We start from the raw sequence: 24,380 nt of genomic DNA, 5'->3' as shown, positions 1-24,380 counted from the left end.
ATATTGAGGACAGCGATGATTCACCTGCAGCCTGCATTGCTACAGAAAAAATCAGGGTTTCTCACTCCATACAGGCCTTTCTCCTGCTGTCCCCTTTCCTTTCTAACAGCAACGAAAAAGTGATTTTGTTCTGCAGTAGCTCAGAATGGGCCCATTTGATCCATTTTGTGCAACCCTGCTGCAGCAGGCAATGGAAGGTGGCAGCAGGTGCTGGAAAGTGGCATCCTTGTGGCTCTGCAGGGAGCATGGGCCTCAGCATTCCTGCAAAAAGCAGGAGCACTGTGCTTCTATGGCTTCAATTTATTTAAAACCCCCCAGTGAAGTGCAGCAGTGAAAAACAGTAACAACAGGCTGCTGCTGGGAGGGATGCTAAAAGATCATGTGAGCTGCAATGCTATATTCCCTCATTAACTTCTCAGCCTCCCACTAACAGCTTAATCCATTGATGAGTGCAGGGAGAGCACTGAAGGCCTCGGCTGAGCATCAGGTGGATCAGTATTGCTGGTAATGAAACAAATGTGTGTCCCTAATTTCTGACAGCCCTTGCTGAGCAGGCCGATGTTGCGCTTTGTGTGTGTGTTGAGCTCTGGGTAGTGGACGCAGCCCCAAGCTCTGGCAAAGCTGCTCTTGCAGCTCAGGTCGTGCAGCCCATGCTGGTGATGCTCTCACCTTGCTGGGTGCTGCTGGGCCGTGGCACAGATGTGTGTGGATGAGGCTGTCAGCAGTGGTTTGCTTACAAGGCAGGATGCCCACAGCTGTGTGCATTGCAGCTTCAGATATGGAGGAGGTGGAGAGTGCAGCGGGAGCAGGGAGAGGAGGGCTGGCCCTCTGGAGGGCTGTGTTCAGCCTGACTGCTCTCAGTCCTGGCTTTGGGCCCCAAAGCAGGACCCTTCCCTCCACCTTCCTGCACATCCCTCCCTGCTCCCATGCTGTAATGGAAAGGCACCTCTCCAACAGGTGAATAATTAAGGTCTTAACCTCGTGCCTCTAGCAAAGGGTGCTTTGTGAAAGAGACTGATTTCTCTCCCACATTAACCTTTCCAATGTCAAAAGCCTCTTTGTAGTTAGAAACTCTGCTTGCTCCCACACTTAAATGCTGTCAATTGAGAATGAAAAATGTCCTGGGGCCACGGGATGCCCTTCCTCCCCCAAGACCCCCTCTTTGCTGTGTGCAGGGCCAGGGACGTGGGCACCTGTGAAAACTGTGCTGCTCGGGGCTTTCCCTGAGGTGGGGCAAGGAGCCTGCATTTGTCAGAGGAATCCGCTTCGGCCCCCGCTTCACGGCTGAGCCCCGCTCCATGGCAACCCCTTGCAGGCTTTCATTTCTCGTGATGGCTTGGTGGAACGGAAGCGATTTAGCAGAGGAGGAATTTTGCACGCTGCCTGCGTGGAGAGATGGGCTGGGGCATCCCTCACCTGCACCCCAAGAGCGGGTGAATGCAGGCAAGGGGATGCCCTGCTGCTTGCACCATGTGCAAGGGGATGCGGGTGCTGATCGTGGTTGTCACGAGCCAAAGACTAAAGGTTGAAGTTAATGGCGCAGATGGTCAGGTGGGGTGAGCTGACCTACTTTGGAGGCAGCCACGCTGCTGTGCCACCCAGGTAATGGTCTGGCCGATGTGTTCTCCTTCACTTATCACTCAGCAGTTCTGCTCTTCAGCACTTTTCCTGAGTTCCGGCCATGGAATCGCACTAATTATTATTTATTTATTGGCTTTTTTTATATATGCGTGTAATGGGAGCTTCCAAGAAACGCCACAGACTTTGCATGGATCTGGCAGTGCTTGCAATGCCAGCAGAGCTGTCCTCATGTGGCTCTGTGACAAAGGCAGCGTGCAGCTCTGAGCTGCAGATTGTTGCATTGAACGTGATTATGGCAGAACTAAGAAAAGGAAAAATAAAAGCTAGAAAGCTCTGCTTTGGCCTTGTAAGAGCTGAAAAGCCCCAGTGGTTCCCAATGCAGTGTCTTGTGTATTGGCTGGTGGGGATGCGAGACTGGCAGCTCAGCGGCTGTATGCAAAGCCCCCATCCAGTAGCCAGACTTAACCTTTGATCACTCCTGGCTCCTGGGCAGATGTCTGGGGCTTAGGGAAAATGCTTTGCTTATCTCACTTCCCGCTGTCCTGAGACAAAGCCGCAGGCGCTGGGTGCTGGGCACCTCCCCCGTGCCCTGTGCCTGGACAGAGCAGCTCTGCAGGTAGGATGCTGCTGTGCACAAAGCGCCGTGGAAGCGCTACAAAGACGGCTGATGCGGCGCAGAGCTTCCTACATCCCCTCCTTCTGCAGCTGTCAGCTGGTGAGGGGCCGCACAGCGCTTCCCCTCCAGCAGAGACCAGAGGACAGTCCCTGGGCTGAGGGCTGCGGTGGGAAAGACAGCGGTGGCCTCGAGGGCTGATGTGACACTTCTGTGTTCCCATGGCGCGCAGCGGCACATGCTTGACAGGGATGTTTTTGTGCTGAGGTGGCTGAGGATGAAACGAGCGCCTGGAGCTCTTGCAGTGAATACGATTGCAGAGCAGCGGTATCTTTACTGCGATGCATTTTCTAAATTCTTCCTCTGTGCTGCTTCTGCGCCGTGAGCTGGCCGCCTGCAGCGACACGGCTGAGGCAGCCCCTTCTGCTGAGCCAGCGCTGCTCGGCAGGCACCTCTGTTCCCGGTTTGCAGAAAGTTCCTTGCTGCCGTCGCTTTGCTTCCTGACCATTGTTCAGGAGGGCTGTGTGAGCACGCGGGGCCCAGGCAGATGGGGTGAGGGTGGGAGGTGTCATCCTTCCCTCCCCCTTCCTCCCTCCCTCCCCCTCACCGGCCAAAATCTGCTTCACCCACCCAGTCCCTGAGGAGTCCTCATTTCCTAATTTTTGCGCACATCAAGAGCGAGGAAATCCTGTGGCAGGGGGAGATGGAGGGGAGAGAACAGAGCATTCTGGCACGGGGTGGGAGGGAGGTCTGAGGAAGCTGCACAGTGTGTGCTGGGGGAGGTGGGGGGCACAGCCAGCGGGGAGCCTGGCTGCCACGCAGCACGTTTCTTCTGCCCGGATGGGGCTTTGTGTTTCACCTCCTGCAAGTGACAGCTGGGGATCTGGCCGTCCTGAGGCATCCCCACAGCTAGAGCAGCACTTGAGCACACTCAGGATGCAGGGAGTAGTGCAGAGCACAGGCAGCATGCTCAGTGGTGCTCAGCCTGCAGCCTGCTTGCTGAGTCTTCACTTTGCTTTTAGCCCAGCTATGTCGGTGGGAGCAAGGTATGTTGTTTCTTCTCAAGAAAATGCAAGTGTGGCTGTGAGGTGTGTCAGGAAGTGCTGCAGTAGGAGCCTGCTGTGACCCCGTGTGTGCACAGGGGCCAAGTCAGGGCAGGGAGCAGTCCTGGCTGCAGCTGCAGTGGTGATCAGATGCACACTTGGGTGACAGCAGCAAGCCACAGGTGTGAAGCATAACCCTCACATGACTGCCATGTGGGCAGTGGTTTCACCGCCCCTGTGCACCAAACAGGATGCTGCTGCCGTGGTCCTGCTTCTCCTCACACGTTCTCCATGCAGAGCACATGCTCCTCTGTCCCTGTGCTATGATAAGCGTGAGTGCTGCAGGCCGCATGCAGAGAGCCCACCCGGGATCCCCATGGAGTGATTCTTTGCCTGACCTCAGCACTGGGTGCTGGAGGCAGAGCGAGACAGTGATTTGTGCAGGCACAGCTGGCTGTGCTCTTCCCTTCCTGCAGAGGTTGCCCACCTGGCATCCATGGTGAACTTTGTTCCAGCTGCAGTCCATGTGCCCTGCTTTACCAGGACTCTCACAACCTCAGTGCAAATGTTTGCGACTTTCATGGCCCTTCACTGGAAGCTAATTAAATTTTGCCTTGCTGCCAGCTCTCTTTAAACCGCAGTGCTTAGCTGCTTCTCTGCCTCATCCCTGCAGCCTGCCCAGGAGCGGTGTTCAGCTCATGGACACGGTCAGCACCGTGGGGCCAGCAGGATTTTAAACCCTCCCTGGAGCAGCGTGAGCCCCAGGGCTCTGCAGAGCTGGAGCTGAAGCTTTAAAGCAGCCAGCAGCACATATCCCTGTGAGTAAGCATGCGCACAGATTGTCACGACCTAACCATGCTAATAATGAAAAGAAAAAATTGCAATTGCGTTTCATGAAGAGGAAGTTTCTCTGCATATTTGGGCCTCACCAAGAGACCGGCACATAATTTTTTGGGTTCTAAAACCTATTACTCAGATAACAGAACTCAGGCCTTATGAAAACTCCATGGTTTTCTCAGTGTTCGAGCTGTTGTGGTTTTTTTTTCTTTCTTTGCTGTCATGTCTTTTTTGGAAGAAATATGTATGTCTATACGTTTATTTTGAAAATGAAAGCGCTTGGTGCAAAACCTCCTGCTGTGCGTGCTACCAAACAACGCTGGCGTGGAGGCTGCCGTTCATGTGACTGCAGCACACGGACCCCAGGAGCCCCCACCCTTTACCCCCATGGGTTGGAATGAGAAGCAGTGGGTGTGTGGGACACGCTCGTGCACGTGCGTCTCCTCCTCGCCCGGCAGAGGCTTTAGATTATGGAAGTCAATGCAAGAGGAAGGAAGCCAGCCAGCAGAGGGGTGGGAGGTCGTGGGGAGCTGTTTGGGCAAGCACAGACAAGGAGGTCTGGAGCTGCTGGGTTTGTTTGCTGCTCCACCTGCAGTGCTCAGGGTGCCTCCTCTCTGTTTGCTCCTCCTGTGCTGCCCAGGAGGATGGCTTCTTGCCCTGGGGACCTGTTGCAGGACTGGGGCTGAGCAGCTGTGCTGGCATGGCGAGGTGCCACCTAGGGCATGGTGAAGTGCTGCATGCTGAGATGGTCAAGGATATGGCAAGGTGCTCTTCAGGACACAGCGAGGTGCCACTTGGTAACATGGCAGTCAGGGCCCTGTCCTGGGGCAGGGGGTTCCCCTCATCCCAGGCACTTCCCCCATGTTGCTACTGGAGCCGTGTGTCCCTGTGCCGTGTGCCAGCCTGCCTGTCAATACTGGGGAGCACAGCCCCAAATCCGGCAGAAAGTGAAGGCAAGTCACAAGAGAGTGGAGACTGTTCCTGGCTCTGCTGCTCGCTTGTGGCAGTCTAAGGTCCTTTTAAGTTTCCCTCTGTATTTATGTAACCCAAACTAACTCTTTTTGGAAACAGCCACTCTGTCTCATTTAGATACCTAAATATAGCTGCCGCTGTTGTGGGAGGATTAGCCTGAGAGCGCAGTGAGGGGCTGGGACCTTTGTGGAGGAGTGCTGGGGGGACCTCAGACCTCTCGCACTGACCTCCATGTTCCCTGGCCATGGCTCACAGCTTCACGGGCACTGCAGAGCTCATGAGGTGGGGGGGAAGCAGGCAGCCTGCTGGATCCAAGCAGCAGATTTTTCTCTAGATGTCTCTCTGCCTTTTGAGGTGGGAACCCATCTATGCCCAAACATGCTGTTTGTTTGCTTCCCTTGGAGGAAAGAGCCAGATTGAGAACCGCACAGAACAAAACTTACAGCTGCAGGCAAAACCTGCAGTCCTGTGCCGTGAAGGGGACTGGCACTAGGGGTGGTAACTCAGGCTGCTGGAGCAGAGCCACCAAACGAGAACATGGGGCTGGGCAGCAGGAAGGGAAGGGAAGAAGAGCAAAGGTCCTTCTGTCCTTAGGTTACTGGGGCACTGCACACATCAAAGCCCTGAGCTTGTTTAATGAAAGACGTGTGATCTGCTCCTTTGGAATGCCAAGCCAAAACACCTCTTAGAAGCCCATTTCCCCTTGTCAGGTCTGTCCTCATCGGGTCCTGCTGGTGGCCTTCCCTGTGCCTGGAGGCACCCAGGGTCTGACTGCGTGGCACATGGCAGAGTGGTCTGTCAGACATCACCACTGGGACTTGAGAGGGCCACGTGCAGGGACGGGATATGAGTGGTAGATGTGGCTTTGGGACCTGCTGCTGCATCTCGATTCACACAAGACCCCATCGCCCTCAGTGGTGGTGAACTCTTTGTCTACGTGCTGCACTGGGACCTGGTAACGTGAAGGTGAGATAGAGGAGGTAGAGGCTGCACATGCAGCATACAGCCAGGCAGAGGGCCCGAAGCGTCCCCAGGATCCCGGAGCTGCTTTGGCAGATGGCTGAAACCATCGTGCCCTGCTCTGAAGAATACAAATGTGTGGCAGATACGGTTACCCATCCCTGAGAGCAGTGTTAGCTTTCATCTAGATCGATATCCCTGCCTGCCCACGTCTGCTGGAGCACTCAGCTGGCAACTCAATGCCAGCCAGGAGCAGACACCCGCCAGGACTCGGCTGCCCGCTCCCGGTCCGTCTGTCCGTCTGTCGCAGTGTGCGGGCTGAGCCAGCGCCAACCACAGTGCTGCCGCTGTGCTGTCGGACTCCATCATGTGTAAAATGTAATAAATAGGGCCATAAGCCTTTTACGAAGTCTATTTCCACTCTTGGATCTGGGATTTAATGCATGGCTGCTTAGCGAGGCTGAGGATTTCAGGGGTCACCGAGGCTAATTGCAGCGCTGCGCAGAAGGGCCGTGCTGCAGGGCCCTGTGCAGGCAGGAGGCAGTGGTGGGACCTGGTGGGGGGGATGCAGCTCCCACCCTCCCTGTCTCTGCTCCAGGGCCTGGAATGCGGCCACCGTACACAGCGACTTGGCCAGGGACCCCTGAGAAGTGCTGGCATCGCTTTTGGATTGGGGAGCGCGGCAGCTGGGCCCAGCCCCAGCAGCTCTTGTATCTGGAGGGCTGCACGCTGCCCATGCAGGCTCCAGTACCAGGTTGCGCAGGCTGGGCTGTGGCGTGCTCTGAGGCGGTGCCATCAGGAGTTGTCCCTGCAGCCACCAGCACTGACAAAGCCGCTCTGGGGCACAGCACCAGCTAGGTGCTGCAGGCACGGTCAGGATGGGGCTAGTTGTCAGGGAGGGAGTGGTGGCACGGGGACAGCCACAGCCAGCATGAGGGGGACCCAGATGCCTAGAGGCTCTTGGGCTGGTGAGCCTGTGCTGCAGATGGAGGATGCCAGCTCCGCTCGGTTACTTTCCCTGTTGATCCCGTCATCTCCATCTTGCACTGAGTGCTGAAGTTGCCATGGAAACCGGCGCGGCGGCAGCAGCAGCATGGCCTGCAGCTCCCATGTGGGATTCTGTAGCTGGCCCAGGCCTGCAGCCATGGCAGGTGGCAGGCTGGCCGCTGGGTGCTGGCCATCACTGCCTGTCCGTGTGCTTCCAGGGCTCTGCTGTGCTGCTGGGCTCTGCCGCGCAGCCTCGCTTCCCTGGAGTTGTGGCAGGACCAGTTCCATCACTCCCGGGGGAGAGCCTTGCAGAACGCAAGAAGAAAACCTGCAAAACCCCTACAATATCCCTATTAATAGCACCTTTGTACGAAGTTATCTTTAGCAGTGCTGTTCCACCTCCGTTCACAGCAGTGATTGCACAGCCCCAACTCCTCCCTGTTGCCCCATGGCTCAGAGCAGTGCAGGGCCCAGGCTGGGCTCACCCTGCTGCCAGGCCCTGCGCTGCGGCTGCTCCCCAGTGGTTCGTGGGAGACTGCCTGCATAGCCCTCCTTGCAGTGGGAAATGGAGCAGGATTCTTTTCCAGGGTTTGTTTCTCTCTGGTGGCCCCAGCTGTGAACTCTGCTTGCCTTTGCCTCTCCTCCCACATCGCCTAAAGGCTTCCTCCCTGGAGCATCCCCGCTGGGGGCCTGCAGCAATGCTGGGACCATGCGTGGTGAGCGGAGGAGGCTGTGCTGCAGCTTGACCGTCTGGGCTGGAGCAGACATTTTCCACTCGTATTTCAGGGCGTGCTCTCATTGCTTCCAAGCTCTGCTGCTGCCTTCAGCTACCCCCAAGCTCCCGCAGACCCTGGGAGGGTGCAGGGCTTTGATGGTCCTCTGGGCTGTGCCATTCAACCCAGTGCTTTGAGGCAGGATTGCACAGTGCCTGCAAGGGAAGAGCGGCTTTGTCCTGTTCTTGAACTCCGCAGCCACAGAGCTTCTCGGTTCCTGGACTAATCCGTTCCTGCTTTTAATGAGCTGCCTCATTTGAGTGCTTTTCCCCTAATAATCAACCCTCTGGGCTTGGGGGAGAGGCTGGAGATGTTTGACTGCTGACAGCCAGAGGCTGCAAAGTGCCTGCTCCCAGCTGAGTGGTGGGTCCCTTTGGCACAGCCCCTTCTTGTCGTTGCAGCCCTTGGCCACAGCTGTAGAGCTGGTCCTAGCAGGTGGAGGAAAGCATTGGGTTTTACTGTGCCCACCTACCAATGTGCAGCTGGGGAGGAAGGAGAGGGGTGGTGGGCAGTTTGCACTGAGGAAGGCAACGCCTTAGAATTGGAACAAGCTGGGCCCACGGGATCTGCACTGCCTTGCTGCCCAGAAGGCAGGCTGCAGCTTTCCAGCCTTACCCACCAAGGCACCACACTCAGGCTCTTCGTGCAGCCCTACCAGCCAAACCCACGCGCTCTTTATGGATGGGCATGCCTGTGCCGCAGGCTTGGCGGTGCACTGCCAAGCCTTAATTATGGGGTTTGAGCTCGCTCTGTGTGTGCTCAGGAGCTTGGGCAGCTGCTTCTGATAAATGGAAATCTCCCTCCTGCGGGCCTGTTCTGTGCAGGGTGTGCACACAGTTTGCAGCTGTGGGCTCTTGGGAGCATCTGGCCAAAGGACATTGGTTCCACCTGGTCCGTCATCCCATGGTGGCTGCCCCGACCAACCTGGAAGCTTGGGGTGACTGCTATAGGGAGAGGTCTCAGTGATGCCTTTGGCAACATAACGTTTCATGTCTGCCACAGTGCAGGCTGAGCCAGACCCTGTTTCAGGGCCATCATTTCTAGGGTGGCAATGATGCAAGGCGAGAAGGTGCCTGGTGCTGAGGCTGCTTGGGCTGTTTCATTTATATTTAGCTGACCCACTTGCTGAGCGGGACACCGAGGGTCGGGGAATGGCTGACACTTCTGGGGCAGGATTCGTCCCCAGTGGGAGCAGCCTGAGTAGGAAATAAGGAAGCAACCTTTTGGTGGGAGCAGGAGCACCTGAGGTGTTTTCCCGAAAAGAGCTGCTTCTCATGTGCTGCTGCCCTTGCCAAGTGGAGGGGACATGGTGTTCCCATCCAGCAGCCTCCCTGGGGTCCCTTGGCTCTGAGCGCCGAGCTGGCGGGGCTGGCACACCTGGGGAAAGGCACATCCCCAAGGTGGGTCAAAGCAAAATGCTTGCTAAGGAAAAGGAAATTAATTATAGGAGCTTTGCTTCACTCCAAGCAACTGGAAAGGCCGATGTTTTTTTCTGTTGGCTGATAAACTAATTGTAAGGACAAAACCTCAACAAAAGCAGTGCTCTTAAATGCTTTCTTAATTAATAATTCTCAATAATTAGTTGACGTCAATGGCCAATAAACATTTCAAAGAAAGGAAGTTGCAGTTAAGTGCTTGATACTCTGTTCCTACGATCACCACGCTTGGGTTCTTGAAGCTTTGATGAATCCAACAATAAAACACAGGGAGGGCCAAGGCTGATGTTTGTGAAGGAAAAAAATTAGCAGGAAAGCATTACGCCTGTGTTTAATGAGGAGGGCAGCTGAGAAGCCATGTGGCCTTGCTGCCCACCAGCGCAATGGCAGCGTCCAGTGGATGGCACCGAGGGTGCAGCTGAGCTCCACCAAACCCTGGTGCCCCAGCTGTGCCCCCACAGCCTTTTCAGGCACTGGGGGCCACTTTCCTGGGGCAGCACAAGGGGGCAGAGCAGCCAGTGTCTGGGGAGTGCTGCTGCTGAGCATCCTGGATCCATGGATGGCACCGCCGTGGATTCATCCTGTGGGCTCTCGTTTTGTGCTGCTTCCTCCACCTTCTCTTCCTCCTCCTCCGCCTTCACCTCCTTCTTCTCCTCCTCCTCATCTTCTTCTTCCTTCTCCCCTCAGCGATCCATCCTTAGAGCAGCATCTCCCAGGGCCTGACAGCACAACTAGGTGCAATTTGTCAGGTGGGAGTCGGGGGCATCCTGCTGCATCTGATGTTGGGAAACCCGCTGCTTATCTCAGTGCCCCAGCACTAGCACAGTGCTGGGAGGGTTAACATCCTCCTCCTCCTCTCAGCTTCACAGCCATCTTAAAGCAGCTGAGCTGGAGCACTGCAGTCTCCATTCCCGCTCCTTTTACAGTATATGCCAGCAGCTCCTGCTTCGCCCTGCTCCTTTCCTTCTTTGGTTGTCCCCGTGCTGGCTGCCCCATGCCACTCCCCCTGCGCGCCCCGTGGGGCCGTGCCTGTGGCCATGGCCATGGCGAGGGGCTGCTCACAGCAGTACGGGGTGCGAGGTTTGCCGAGGTTTCTCCAGGACGGCGCTCGGTCCCTGCCAGCAGCCAAGATGGATGCCAGCCGGCTGTCGGGCACGGCAGCATGTGGGAGCTGCAGTCCCTTGGCAGGCGCTGGTGGCATCCTCCTGCAGGGACATGAGCCCTGTTCTGAGGTCCGGGAGTGGAAACTGAGGCACTGCTGGCACTGGGAGATCTTCAGGCGCAGAAAGACATCCGAAAGCAGGCATCTCATGTGTGCACAAAGCCAGGGCTGCTCCAGAGGGTGGGTGGCAGCAGGAAGGGGACAGCCTGGGGACTGGCTTGCAGCCACCACGCTGGGACCCCAAGAGTCCTGGAGCGTTTGCTTGTGGCCATGGGAGAGCGGTTGGAGCATGTGCTGCTGATGGACAGGTGAATGGGTGGATGTGGCCGTGCTGCAGCTGCACTCCCTTCCTTGTCCCCAGCAGCGGAGACAGTGGGCAGCTTCCGGAGCCTTTCATAGCAAACCTGCTCCAGGGGGCGTGGTGCAGGGAACAGGGTGCACCTGTGCACTGATGGAGAATTGAGATGAAACGCACAGGTGGGAGCCCTGCACAGCTGGACCCAGGTGCTGCTGCCTGCACCACTCTCTTTCAGGGAGTCACCGGATGCGTCCCCATTCCTGCCTCTAAGTGTGTCTCGGTTGATGCCAAGCTGAGTCTGCCTGCTGCCAGCTCTTATTTTAAGGCTGTGGTTTTCAGCTGCTTCTGGCTCTGTGTCATCAGCACATGGTGGCCTGCTACCCAAATACCAGTGACAGCACGCGGGTCTGTGCCCCATGAGCTGGGAGGAGTGGGGGAAAGGCGCTGGGGCAGGGCAGCAGCTCTCAGCTTGGCCCTCGCTTTGCTGCTCCAGCCATGCTGCCCCATTTTTGGCTTCTTCGGGTTGCAGCAATCCTGTGCTTGGGATATTCCCTGGGCATGTGCAAGAGGAGAAGTCTGGGAAGGCACTGGAACGTTTCCTTGTGCTCCTGACCCTGTAAGCCATTCCCTCTCCTCTGGACTCACTTTCCAGTATCCACTCTCCCCCAAAAGATGGACTTTTTCCATCTGTAGGATCTGGCTGAGAAATGGAGCACTTAAACTGCGTCCTCACCCAAGTGGGGCATGCAGGGAGGATCTGATGGCTTTAGGTTCTCCTGCAGTCTTACAAAATGAACTGTGCTGTGAGTTCATTAGAACATTGTAAGACTAAGCAAAGAGGGCCAAAGCATATCCCTGCTCCAGGTGGAACCTGAAGGCTTCTTCAGCTTCCCATGTGAGCTGTGTGCTTCATCCTTCCTGCCCCCATGTGGAAACATCCTGGGCTGTGAGTGCCCATGTCTGGGGCTTGGGCTGGGGTGCTTGGGAACTTGCAAGTGATCCTTGTCTCTATCCTGTTCCTAACCCTGTTGTGGATGGTCAGGTGCTGGTGTTGTTCCCACCACGTGCCAGCCCACTGCAGCAGCCTCCGGGCCAAAGGAGGGATGAGGGTGTGGGGTGGGAAGCATGCAGTGACAGGGTGTGTGATGGGAGGTGTGTGACAGAAGGTGTGTGATGGGAGGGCTGGGTGAGTCCAGCAGCTTTCTGGTCCTGTAAGCACTTGCTCAGACAACTGCTTTTGCTACTAATGCAGTGGGGTTGGATTCACCCCAGAATGTGCACTGCGGGGTGAAGAGGAGCGTGCTGGGTGCATAGGCTGTGGGACAGCGCTCACTATCCTTCTGCTCCTCCATTCCCTTGCATGGGAAGCAGTCTTGAGCTTCTTGGTTGTGCTGTGGCCATTCTGCCACCACTGCTGCCCCAAGCTCATGGGGTGAAGGTGGGGAGACTGGAGCTGTGGAACTGCTTCCTCTGGCCATGTGCCCCTGGCCAGCACTTTGGACACGGGGTAGGGGATGCAGCCGTGCCGGCAGTGCTGGCAGTGGTGCCCCAGGAGCAGGTGTCCCAGTGTGACCCGGTCGGCAGCACGGGATGCCTGGAGTTCCTGTCTTCCTTGGCCCCGTCTCAATGGGACTCAGCGCCAAGAGTGGAGGAGGAGGCTGCTGTGTGCAGCCGGCACTGCCTCGACCCAGCTGGGGCACATTTGCAGTGCATCCCTAACTTTTTTTACCCATTTCTCCTCTTTCCTTGAGTATCCATCCCTCCCCAGCAGCACTCGGTTTCTCATCAGTGAGCTGCATCCCTCAAGAGAATTTTGGCAAGGAGTCAAGAAAGATGCGAATCCCCAGCACATTTTGGGGCACATCTCCTTCCCTCCGGAAAGTGTAACAAAGCCTGGTGTGAGCTGAGTGTTTGGCATGGATGTCTGCTCACCCATAGCCCCAGGCAGACAGTGATTGCACCAGAGTGAGTGCTGGCATCCCTGGCTGTGCTGGATCCATCCTTGGCTTGTGCTGGCTCCATCCCTGACTGTGCATGATCCATCCTTGGCTGCAGGCAGTGCAGATCTCTGCTCTCTGGGGCTGGGTCAGCGTTCTGCGCTGGTGTCCTGGGTACTGCTGCTGCTTTCCAGAGCACTTTGAGTCACAGAGGTATTTTTAAAAACCCAGAGCAGGCATCGGCATTGCTCCTGGGCTGGATCTGTACCCCGGCTGGGTCTGCTTGGCACAGCCTGAGCACACAGGGTCTCACCAGCCGCGTCCCTCTGCAGGACGTGTGCTGCTGCCATGCCTTGCCGAGCTCTGCACCGCCCGCCTGCTCCTACAGACAATGCGTTGTGACTGAGGCTCCTGCTGCAGCACTGCACCTGCTGCCCGCTGGGTCCTGCACAGCAGGGAGGGCTGGCAGCCAATGTACAACCTGTGCTGCACAGTGCATCCCTCCCAGCCAGGTCCGGCACTTCCATCCCACTGCCTGCACAGCCTCACACAGAAATATCCTCGCTTTCCCTTGTGTGGCCCTACATGGCTGTGTCACGGACACCTGAGCTCAGTAGGATGCTGGAGTGTGCGCCCAGCAGTGCCACTGTCACTTTCATCTCATTGCAGCGCCAGCTGAGCTCTGGCAGTGGCAGGGCAGCCTCATGCAGCACCCTGGCTCCTCGCACCAAATCCAGCAGCAGGCACAGTAACAAATGAGCAGTCTATATTTAGACACAGCTTCTGGAGAAGCGTCACAGTGTTGCCAGCAGATTTTACTATTCAGTGCAGGCAGGTTTCCCCGCTCCTCCTGCTTGATGCTACCTTTGCAGAAAAGCTCATCAAGGACATGCAGCAAGCTGGCAGAGCATCCCGACAGCCAGAGCACCGGCACCAGCACCTCAGGGCCTGGCACCACAAGGGATGTGCAGAGTGGAGCAGAGCATCCCACGGAGCCTGGGACAGGCACTGGCTTGAGGCCATTTGGTTTTGGCAAAGGCCTGATTTTGTTGCGTGGAAACGACTCCCTCGAGCTGGTGTGAGTGGCTGGGGGATTAGAGAGAATTTCCCAGCTGTAGCCAGGGCCTCACAGACTCATGAGGAGTTCCTGCAATCCTGAAATGCAAAGAGTGTTGAGCAAAGCAGGAAGGTCCCTGCACAGAGCCAGGCTGCTCCAGATCGGCTGCCATCCCTGGCGGTGTGGGACTGGGGCTGGGATGGGTGGGATGAGGTTTGCATAATGGTGCATAGTGCTCACATCCTGAAATGGATTTTTCCTCCATTTTGCAATGCTGCAGAGGTTGTTGGGAGCAGCTGCTCTACCCACTCTGGGTGCTGGTCCCTCCTGAACTCTCTGCTCCCAGCTGCACGTGCCAGTGCTGTAGCAGTGCCGTGCCAGTGCCAGGTGAGCATGGACAACCTTTCCTCCAGTTGCCTGTGGTGCACTCTGCACCGGCAGCACTGGGACACATGAGGACACCTCAGTGACTGTGAAACTCGCTGACAGCGCTGCTTCGCAGCTGCATCTCGCTGACTCCTGGCAGCACGTGGGAGATAAGAGCATGCCGAGCTGGGAGCTGGGAGCCCTATGCCTTTGCTCAAGGGACTGTTAACCCCCCTGGGAGCAGGGATGGAGACAGCTGCCTTCCCGAGGCCCAGCAGCCTTTGGGAAGGAGGAGGAGCGGGAGACGAAGGCACCTAGCATTGCAGGGGTTTGAGGCTTTACACATGGAGTGTGCAGGGTCTGTGCGAGGGGCCCTGCTGGAGCTGCAGTGCTGCGCTCGCAGTAACATTGGAGATGAAGGCGGATGGGCATGGGGACAGCTGGACCAACTGCCGCTCAGCAACTCCCAGTACCTGGAGCAGAGACAGCGGGGGGATGGATGGCCTCCTTTGGGCAGGAGATGGATCGGATAAAAGCGAGGCGTAGAGACGGTGGGGCCGGGTAACTGGAGCCGCTCACATGACTGAGGAGCACTGCCAGGTGTGGGGACCATTCAGAGTTTATGAAGGTGGCACATGGAGCAGTCGCCTTAAGCCCTGCGAGCCTCGCCATGGAGAAGCGCAGCAGGGGATGCTCAGCTCTGATGCTGGTCAGGGGGTCAGAAATGGGGAAGGGACCGCTTGGGAGCAGACACGGTGGTGAAAATGGTGGCACAGGACATGGAGTGGGACAAGGGGCAGGGAGAGCATCAGCAGTGATGGACTCACCCATGGCAAGCAGGGAGGAGGCGGAGGGCAGCTCTCAGCAGCCCCTAGAACCCCCACCAGCCCTCAGCAGCCCCAGAATCCTCAGCAGCCCCAGCAGCTGCAGTGGGGAGCGGCCAGGCCCCACCCAAGTGTGCAGCTCCCTGCGCGCCCATCGGTGCCTCTTGGGCTGGGGTTTTGGGAAAGGGAGAGGTGTGGTCCCTTGCAGGGGGTAATTTTCAAGAGTGCGAAGCTTTGTGTTCGTGTGTGATCGCCTTCATTTGCATTTACTCCTAAATGAGCATTTTGCCCTCAGAGGGATTTTTCTATCTGCAGATCTCACAGCGCTTTCATTCTGAGGTGAGTCACTTTTTGGGGGAGAGAAGGTAGAGCCGACCCCCTTGCAGGAGCAGCCAGGCTAGCAGCACCAGCCCCAGCATCCTGCTACCCCTGCAGCTGCCGCTAGAACCCAGATGCCAGGCAGCTGATTGCTTGAGTGTGATTCCTGCCTGCTGCCAGGGCACCGGCTTCGGTGCAGACATGGGCAAAGCAATGTGTTGTATTTGTTGGTGTGGCTGTGGGAAATCCCCATATGAAGCGTGCTGCGCCAGGGAAAGTGCAGCTGGGTGGTGCTGGTGTGCCCACAGCCGGCCCAGAAGTGTTGACCATCACCCTGCAGAGCCACTTTCACAGCTGCCAGTCACGGGACACGTGTCCTGTAACAATCAGATCCCATTTTGCCTTCCCATGCCTCATTTTCCCCACTATAACCATTGGAACTATTCCAATATATTCAATATAACCCTGCTTCCTGCAGGGCAGCAAGCAGGAGCCAGCATGGGCAGTGCTGCCTGCAGCAGGAGGTGCTGGAGCCAGCCAGGAGGGCAGGGCATGGCTGGTGCTGCCACCCCCGCTGGGATATGGGCCCAGGCATGAAGGAGCAGGCCTGATGGGAGGTGTGGAGAGATTGGAATAGTTTTGCCTTTTCCACAGCGGTTTTCATCCTTGGACATCTTGCGAAAGCTTTGTTTTTCCATGTGGGAGCTGGGCACAGTGAGGCTCTCCTGAAGCGCAGAAGGAGCAGGGTGAACACAGTGCATTGCCTGGGCCCCTGTGTGCCCCCAGAGCACAGTGCCAGAGACTGGAATGGACTGTGCCATGCATGGAGACACAGCACTTACCATCCTTGGGGGTGGGAGGGCAAAGGGAAAGAGGGAAGGGGGGTCCTGGCTATGAGAATAGGAGCTTGCAGAGCATGCAGGTGTGCGTGCTGGGAAGGTACAGGCATTTTGGGGCCTGTGGAGAGGGCAAGAAGGGTAAAAAGGGTACTGTTCCCCTCCTCCTCTCCTTGCCCAGAGGGGATTCTGGTGACCAGCAGGAGATAAGGCTCTGCTGGGGGTCATCCTGGGTTGGTTTTGGTGCTGAATGCCCTGACCGCAGTGTCATACTAAGCGTGCCCACGGCAGTGGCACGGTGTGGTCAGACCCGCTCGGAGCTCAGGCTAATGCGGAAAGATCCTCCTTGCGCCTTCTTAACCTGGGCTTGAACCTTCTCCATCTCATCTCCCGCCTCGCCCTGATTTAGCACTAAGTCGGTGCTCTGCTTCCTCATGGTGCCAACGGCCCCATGCAGGTGCAGAAACTGCATTGCCAACCTGGAGGCAGGAGCATTGCCCATTGGCACAACAGCCAGGGAGTGCTCTCCAGCAGAGGAAGGGTGAGCTGATCCTGCAGGCAGTAGTCGGCACATTATCCTGACTCACTCCTCAGATGGATGTGTAAGGGGCTGGCATTTAGGCTGGCTTCAGCCTCAGCTCTCACTTCACAGCCACCGTTCTGCTGACATGGAGGAGAATGTGGCCCAGATCCCCAAATCACAGCCCTCCAGCTGCAGGGCTGGGCTGCATGCCAAGCCAGGGCCTCCACGGAGGAGGAGATTTTTGGTGATCGCAGTTCATCCCCCGCTGCCTTCCCATATTCTGTCAGTGCTCAGCATTAATATGGCAACCACACCAGCGTGCCACAATGGGAGAGCGCACTGATGTGCCATGGATGGAAAGCTTGTGGTCTCCAGGGCTGCACTTCTCAGGGACCTGGAGGTGACAGCGCCTGCGGGAAGTTGCCCTGGTAGCACTCTGTGTTTGCTGGGTGCCTCTCCCTGTTGTTTCTCAGTGCACCCCAGGAGCCTCTGGGCTTCTCCATGTTACCTCTGCAGGTCCCTGAGCGAGGCCGATGGGTTCCAGTGCCACAGGCCAGAGCTGGTGTGGCTGGGGGAGGTTTGTAAGTGTGGTGATAATACCTTCCAGCCCAGCAGCCACCCTGCCCGGCCCCTGCCCACAGCCGTCATGTGGCTGCCAGCACCCGGAGCGCGGCAAGAGGAAGGTCTGAAAATAATCGCCGGCTCATCCTGTCCTTTTGAAAGCCAGGAGTTGCCCCTGTGGGGAATTTTGGTGACAGCAGACTGGCTAACGGTCAGCTCCCCACTGAGTCAGGCGCTGGCCTCATCCCACAGCACAGCCTGTGCTGGGGGGACCCCTGTGTTAGGGGCCCCCTGTCTGCTCCAATGCCACCGCTGCTCCCTGCCCCTCTGGGTACCGTCTGGGACAAGACCCAGGCCACCATGGCCGTGCCCAATGTGACTGCAACACAGAGCCCACACAGACAGCGGTGGGTGCAGTATTAGAATGCAGCTCCACAACCTGTGATGTAGGCACTGTGCTGCTGCCCTTCTTCCTAAACTCGGCACACCTTTGTTTAAAATGTTCCAGTACACCTTTGTTTACTCAGGGCATTATCGCACTATCTCAGGCTCCTTTATTCTGGGTCCACGCTGTGACTCAAGGATAGTTTAATGCAATTTATTCCATCTTTACGCCATATCAAAGATATCCTGGCAAGTTCATGTTTATTGTTTGTAGTTAATGTTTAATATTTCCTATTACTCGCATCTTGTGGTTGATCTTAATTATACCCTTCTAATGTAAGACAAAAGTCAGTGAATGAGAACACTTTCATTGTGCTTTTGGCTATGGCTGTGCCTCAGACCTTAAGCAGCTCTGTGTGCTGCCTGCACTGCTTGGCTGTGCTGCTTGTCTGCACGGAGCTGTGCATGCAGTGGTGCATGCAGCTTTGCAGACTGCTCTGTGTGGAGCTGTGCATGGTGCTGTGCGTGGAGCTGTGTGTGGAGCAGGGAACTGTGCGTGGACCTTACGTGGAGCTGTGCAGGGAGCTGTGCAAGGCTGGCACTGTGGCCAGGGCTGCCCCATGCTGCAGCAGCACAGGCAAACAGTGGCTATTTCTGAGGAAGGAAGGCCCAGCCTGATGTTTGCTTTGTCCGAGTTTAAATGATAGCGCTGTTTTTCCTTCTGGCTGGGCTGAATCATTAAAACAAATCAGTACCAACTGAAAACAAAAGAGAGTGCAGAGGTCAAATTCTCCTAACCCCATGCCTGCGCAGAGCTGGGCAGCTAGCAGCTCTCTCTGCCCCTCTACCCCAAACACAGCACTGCAGCAGGGCAGGCCCCAGTGCTGCAGCCCCACAGCTCTGCAGGAGGGGTGGCAGTGGCCCCAGAGCTGTGGGGCCTATAAATAAGAGGGGGGAGCAGGCAGCAACACAACCTGACACTGTGCTGCTCCTTCGGTGACATTTTGTCAAATGCCAGTGAGGAGGGGGGCTGCTTATCTGTGGCACGCGCTCCGGTGACCTTCACAGCGCTGGCCAGGTGCCTCCTTGCTGTATTTACTCTTATTTATAGCTCTCTCCTCCACCATCTCGTGCCCCCCTCCTGGCACCGAGGGCAGCCACCCCTTGCCATGCTCTTATCAGGGAGCGGAGCGGGAGCCGACACAGCCCTGCGGTGACAGCTCTGGGACGGGCAGGCGCCGGCTGCAGGGGCACGCAGGGTATGGTCGGTGCCCACAGGGCACCAGGATGGTGCTGGTGGCACCAGTGCCGCTGCCCCCTCGCTCCCTTGCCCCAGCTGGAACAATCACACGGTGTCTGCCGCCCGCATGGCCATAATCCCCATTTCAAGCAGTCTGTAATTACGGATTTCCCTGATAAGCGTTTACGGCTCTCTCCAAGCTCCTGCCCAAGGTGTTTCTTTCCTTTTCAGAGCTCAGGGCACAGCATTCCCACCTGCAGCAGGGCTGTGGTGGCAGCTACCCGTGGGGCTCCGAATTTTCTCACCTTGCAGCCGGGATTCCATGGGCTAATTTGGAGCTCTGTCTCCCGTTTGTGTGTGGATGTGTGTTTATCCCTTAATGCCTTGAGCAGGCACTGAATGGTGGGGATAGAGGGGCAGTGAGTCACAGCCCCGCTCCCTGTGAGAGCACAGCCTCCGGCTTCTTCCTTCACCCTCCCTGGGAAGCCCCCTCTTTCCTTCCTTTTTTTTTGTTCGTTAGACACAGAGAGCAGCTAAGTGGCATGTGAGTGACAAGCCGATTGCACAGCATCCTGGGGACATGTGTGGAAGTGGCGGTGCGGATCTGCCCTTCCAGCTTAACTGGGATTAAGCCATGGAGAGGCTGCCGTGCCCCATCCGCGCCGGCAGACTTCAGAGCCTTGTGCTCGTGCAGCACCGCTGAGCACAAGCACGGCATGCCTGCTGCGCCCGGAGCTGTGCTGCAGAGCACTTGGCCACCACTTCAAGGGCCTGCAGGGAGGAGGCTGCAAGATAAGGGCCAGTGCTGCCTCAGTGCTGTCTCTGAGCTGCGGTCATGGACTTGCTGGTGCCATGCATGGGAGAACCCATTGCTCTCCAGGAGCCCTCAGGCTGGCCATGACCACACATACTGCTGGCAGGTTCAGCCCGAGGAGCCCAAGTTCACATTGAAAGAGAAAAAAAAACATTTCCCATCTTGTTAATCCAATATTTGAAATAGAGCTGGGCTCCTTTCTTAGCAGATAAAACATCACAAACACCTGCACTGAAGTTAGTGCTGTTCCAAAGCAGGAGAAAAAGCTGCAAACCACCTGCCCGGGGACATGGACCACCTGCTGTCCCCATGCCAGCATTAGTGCCTGGCTGAGCTCAGCAGGGTCTGCTCAGAGGTGACTCTGGCCAGCAGCTGCCCCAGCTTCCAGGCAGACCCCAGCTATGAGGAGACATGAGGTGGCTGTCCCCTGCCTCCCCACTGCCACTGCTCAGGCAATTGCTCTAGGTGAAGGCACAGAACAGGCTGGGAGAGTTCTTTGCTTGTGACTTTTGCACTGTGCTTTCTTGGGAAAAGGCCTGGGCAGAGCAGGGCCCCATCAAAGAGCCGTCATCACAGTGACCTCTGAATGTCCCTGGCAGCCTGTCCTTCGTGCTGTCGCTGCTCCTGGCTCAGCTGAGGTACATGGGGACGCCAGGGACAATGAGTAGAGAGTACCTGGAGCCAAGGTATCTCCACAGCACAGCACAGGGCTAATGGGCAGCTCTGCACAAACCTGCAAAGTGAGCACAAAGCCCCACTGTGTGGGTCCCTGCACATCTTCCAGGCAGGTCCTGCTTCCACTATTGACACTCTGGCTCTGTGTCCCTGGACAGTGTAGGGCTGTGGCATGGGGACCTGGAGTTGTTCCTGCTGCAGGATGAGTTGGACGTGGCAGAGCTCCCTGCAGCTCTGGCTGCAGCCATGCAACAGTGAGCACAGGCCAGGTGTCCGGGCTGGAGGATGCCTCCAAATTTTCAAGCATGTCTCCATGGGTGTTTGCTGGCTGCACTCCAAGAACCCATGGCTGATCTTCCTACAAACTCCCGAGTAAAATTAGAACAAAAGTTCACTCCTCTCCCAAGGCAGCAGGAAGTGGAAAGGATGGGAAAAGGGAAAGCTGGAACAGATGAGGTCCCATGCCCAGAGCAACCCTGCACCAGTACGCACTGGTACCACACTGGTACCTCACCAGCACCAGCTCATGCTCCCCACTTGTGCTCCTGACCCGACAAGACCCCTCCTGCTGGAAGCACATGGCCTGGCACAGGGCTGCCCTGCTGGAATGCGGGGCTTTGGGCCACTGCTCACCCATACGGGAGCTGGGAGTCCAGGAGCATCCACCGCGAATACTGCTGGGGTCACTGCAGCACAGGGCACCAAATGCCTGTCTCTGGGTGCCTGGCTCGGGCAGCTCCACGGCATTGGATTGCAGGAGTTTATTTTTACCCAGCCCTGTTGCCAACCGGGACGTGTCACATCTGTGGAGTTGATCAAAAGACGTCCCAAGCACTGGTGTCAGCTGCTCCTTGTGATCAGCACCAAGAACTTTTCCCTGGTGGCATATCAAAAGGAGCAGGAGAATTTGTCTGCTTTGCTATTTTTAATTGAACATACACACACGTATATATGTGTGTGTATGGCTTTTCTAAAAATAAGCCCTTTGCCTGTGTTCCCATGGGAAGATTTAGGGAGAAGGGGGAGCTGGAGTTGTTGCAGGAGATGAGGAAGTCAGAAGTACTGCCTTTGCCCTTCCTGCAGCTCAGTTTGAGATCCCTGTCCCCCTGCTGCGTGGCGGAGCAGAGCCTGTCAGTGCCGCACAAGTGGAGGCCACCGTGTTTTTCTGCCTCTCTCACGTGCTCAGATGTTTGCCTGCTTCGAAATCCATTTGCTGTGTAAACAAACTTGCTTCCCTCATCACCAGAAAACTCCCTCCGGGCAGCCAATGCTGGGGCGATGCACGCGGACCTTTCACCCTGTGCTGGAGCCCCGTGTTTTGCTGGGGATGCATGGGGGCAGCGGGGCAGGTGGGTGCAGCTCCATGCGGGCAGTGAGGAGCCAGGTGGGATCAGGGCAGGTCTCAGCTGTGTTCCGTGATCAGTGGATATTTTTAGTTCTGTTCCTGGAGCTCCAGTCGCCCCACGTGCACATGGATGATGATCTCTGTGCCGTTTTTCCCTTCTTGCCTGTGCAAGGAGCCTGAGGGGCCCTCATTGCAGTGCCTTGGGGCCTGCGCCTCCCCAGGGAGCATTGTGCTGCCACGTAGCAGGAATGGGGACAGGGTAAGTGGTGCGAAGCCATCCTGCAGAGCCTTGTCCTGTGTGTTGCATGTGTCTGCGCCCACAGTTCTCACCTCTCTCTGTTGTTGGGGCAGCAGGATGAAGCCTGGGTGCTCGCCGTGCATCACCAAAGGCACCACAGGCTGCATGCCGGCTGCCATACCCCAAGCTCTGCCCATCCTGGGCTCAACACGTGCGCAGCGTTTCCATTTTATTCCAAAATGCCACTGTTGTAGTCTGAGGAATGTGCTTGAGAGGAGGTGATGCGTGTGGGGACCCCAATGAAACCCCTTGCATTGCAGCTGCATGCTCACTGCCGCTTTCTTCTCTCCCCAGTATGAGGTGTCTGATGAGGAGCATCTCTACTCCGACTTCCCTGAGATCGATTTGTCCCAGCTGGATGCCAGCGACTTCGACTCGGCCGGCTGCTTTGGCGAGCTGCAGTGGTGCGCAGAGCACTCTGAGACTGAGTCCAGCCAGTACAGCACCGATGACTCTGAGCTCCTCCAGGTACCCGTGGAACATGGGGACACGGGGACACATCCCTCCATGTACTGGAGGCAGAACCATTTGTGTGGCGCGTGCTGGGTGACAGCCAGGCACCAGGGACCCAAAGGCAGAGGCGTGGGGAGCACAGGGTGCGTGGAGAAGAGAGGGAAGGTGCGATGGGACTGCTATTAATATCCCCTCCCCAGCTGATTAGTGCTCTCATTAATTTGCTCGCTGTCTGTAAATGGAGCAGGCAGAGTAAGGCTAATGAGGAGGTGCCAGAGCCGCCTTTCCCAAAACTCTCCCTCCTCCCATGCTGCGGCCTGGATGTGCCCATCCTCTCAGGGCTGCCATGCCCTTCTGAACATCCCCAGGCCCTTGACTTGGAGGCCAGCTTGGCCAAGTCGTCTACAGAGGGTCACTTTTGGGGAAGGAGGAGAATTTGTTCTTAAAGAAAAGGAACAACAACAAAAAAGTCCCAATATTTTCCAACCTGGCCATAATAACAGCCCTCTGGCTTTGGTGCTGTGCTGATGCTGTGCTTGAAAGTGGTCCAGTCCTGCTGACGGACCTTCATCACGAGATGCATATTTTCCGCTGAACTTCCTGGGGAAAAGATAAACAGAAAAGAAATGCAAAAGGCAGGCCTGTGAGGCACAGCAGAGTATGATGAAATGTATCCCACTGAACTCGTGTGCGCTGCAGTCTCGTGCCAATAACAGGAGGAAAAGAAACAGAGCCAAAAATGGAGCATCCTGCTGCCTTTCCCTGGAGCCTGATCTAGTAACTGCGAGCAAGGTTAGGGCATGGAACAAAAGATATTTAGTTTTCAAACAAGAAGAGAGGAGCAAGGGAGGCTATGTGCAGACAGCAGTCCTCCTCGTGAGCCTGACTTTGCTCCCAATCTAATTTTATGTTTGCTTCTTGTCGAGTATGGTTTATGTTAAGGATATTACAGAGGAGGACCAAAAGGTGCCTGAATCCCTCTCCCTGCTCCTTTCAGATAATAGACAGCGAGAATGAAGCGCTGCTGGCGGCCCTCACCGAGACACTGGATGATATGCAGGGAGATGACGTGGGCCTGGCTGCCTTCCGATCTATGGAAGAGGGGGACACGCTCAACCATGCCTACACCTCGCCTGCCCCCTCCCCCAAACCCACCGCCCTGGTCACGGGGGAGCCGCCCCCGGCCCCCGAGGTTGATGAGCTGTCTCTAGTAAGAACCCACTTCCTACTGTTTAAGGTGGATTTGGATGAGCCCCTGATAAGCCGGCTGCATGGGTATGATAGGAAGCAAAGGTCTGAATTTTTTCATTCTAGGCTTAAAACTCTCTTTAACCGTCAATACCAAAGCATATACTTGTATTGTATACGTATACATGTTCTGCATCATTGCTGTCACCTCCATCGCCATCCTCACGGGAACAAGCTGGGTGCTGCTGTGTGTGTTCCAGTATCTATTTAAGGGGCTGCGGGTGGGTGCCACCCACAGGGGGTGTCACAAGGTGGGGGGTGGCATGGCAAGACCCACAGCCCCTGTTAATGCCAGGAGAGGCTGTGGGCTGCCTGGGGCTCCTTCCAGAGCATCATGGCCCTAAGGCCCACCCTGTATCCCCAGGACAAAGCTCCTGCTGCTCTCTAATGAGAGACAGAGGGGACTTAGCCTGAGTGCGAGTACTGCCCTCAGCTTGTAGGGGTGGGTGTAACCCCCCCATGCCTTCTCCACAGCTCTCCCAGGGCTGTGTGGCCTCAGTCCCTGTAGCCTGGAAACGGGATATCTCTTCTGGTCCCTGCATTACCAGGCTCGGCCCCGCTCCCCGTATCCCGGCCCGCTGCAGCATTCGCTGCAAATCTCTGCCATTCCCGGGAAGTCCATGGGGATGGGGCCACTTGTCCTGCTTCCTCCCAGGGCTCACGGCCCCCCCAGACCCCAGCCCTGCCCGGGGTCCCCCCAGCCCCACTGTCTGGTGGGGAGGAGTGACATCCAGTGGTGAGAGCGCGCATTTCCACCTCCCACAGTCCCGCGTGCAGGTGGGTGTATATATCACACACAGTATGTATGTGTATATATAGGATGTATACGTTGCAGGGGG

At 56.7% G+C, this 24,380-nt stretch overlaps 1 protein-coding gene across 1 annotated transcript in view; it reads left to right on the top strand.

Moving 5' to 3' along the window:
• Positions 1 to 24,380, top strand: part of PPARGC1B (PPARG coactivator 1 beta) — a gene marked incomplete at both ends in the record, with an annotated part of 35,143 nt that overhangs the window by 2,562 nt on the left and 8,201 nt on the right. The window contains 2 exons of the mRNA XM_079542520.1: positions 22,135 to 22,308; positions 23,291 to 23,503. Coding sequence (XP_079398646.1) covers positions 22,135 to 22,308; positions 23,291 to 23,503 — 387 coding nt within the window. The remainder of the gene's footprint in view (positions 1 to 22,134; positions 22,309 to 23,290; positions 23,504 to 24,380) is intronic.

This window comes from Tetrao urogallus, assembly GCF_951394365.1.
Source record: "Tetrao urogallus genome assembly, chromosome: 14".
Taxonomy (NCBI): domain Eukaryota; kingdom Metazoa; phylum Chordata; class Aves; order Galliformes; family Phasianidae; genus Tetrao; species Tetrao urogallus.
This window is presented reverse-complemented; position numbering and strand designations above follow the sequence as displayed.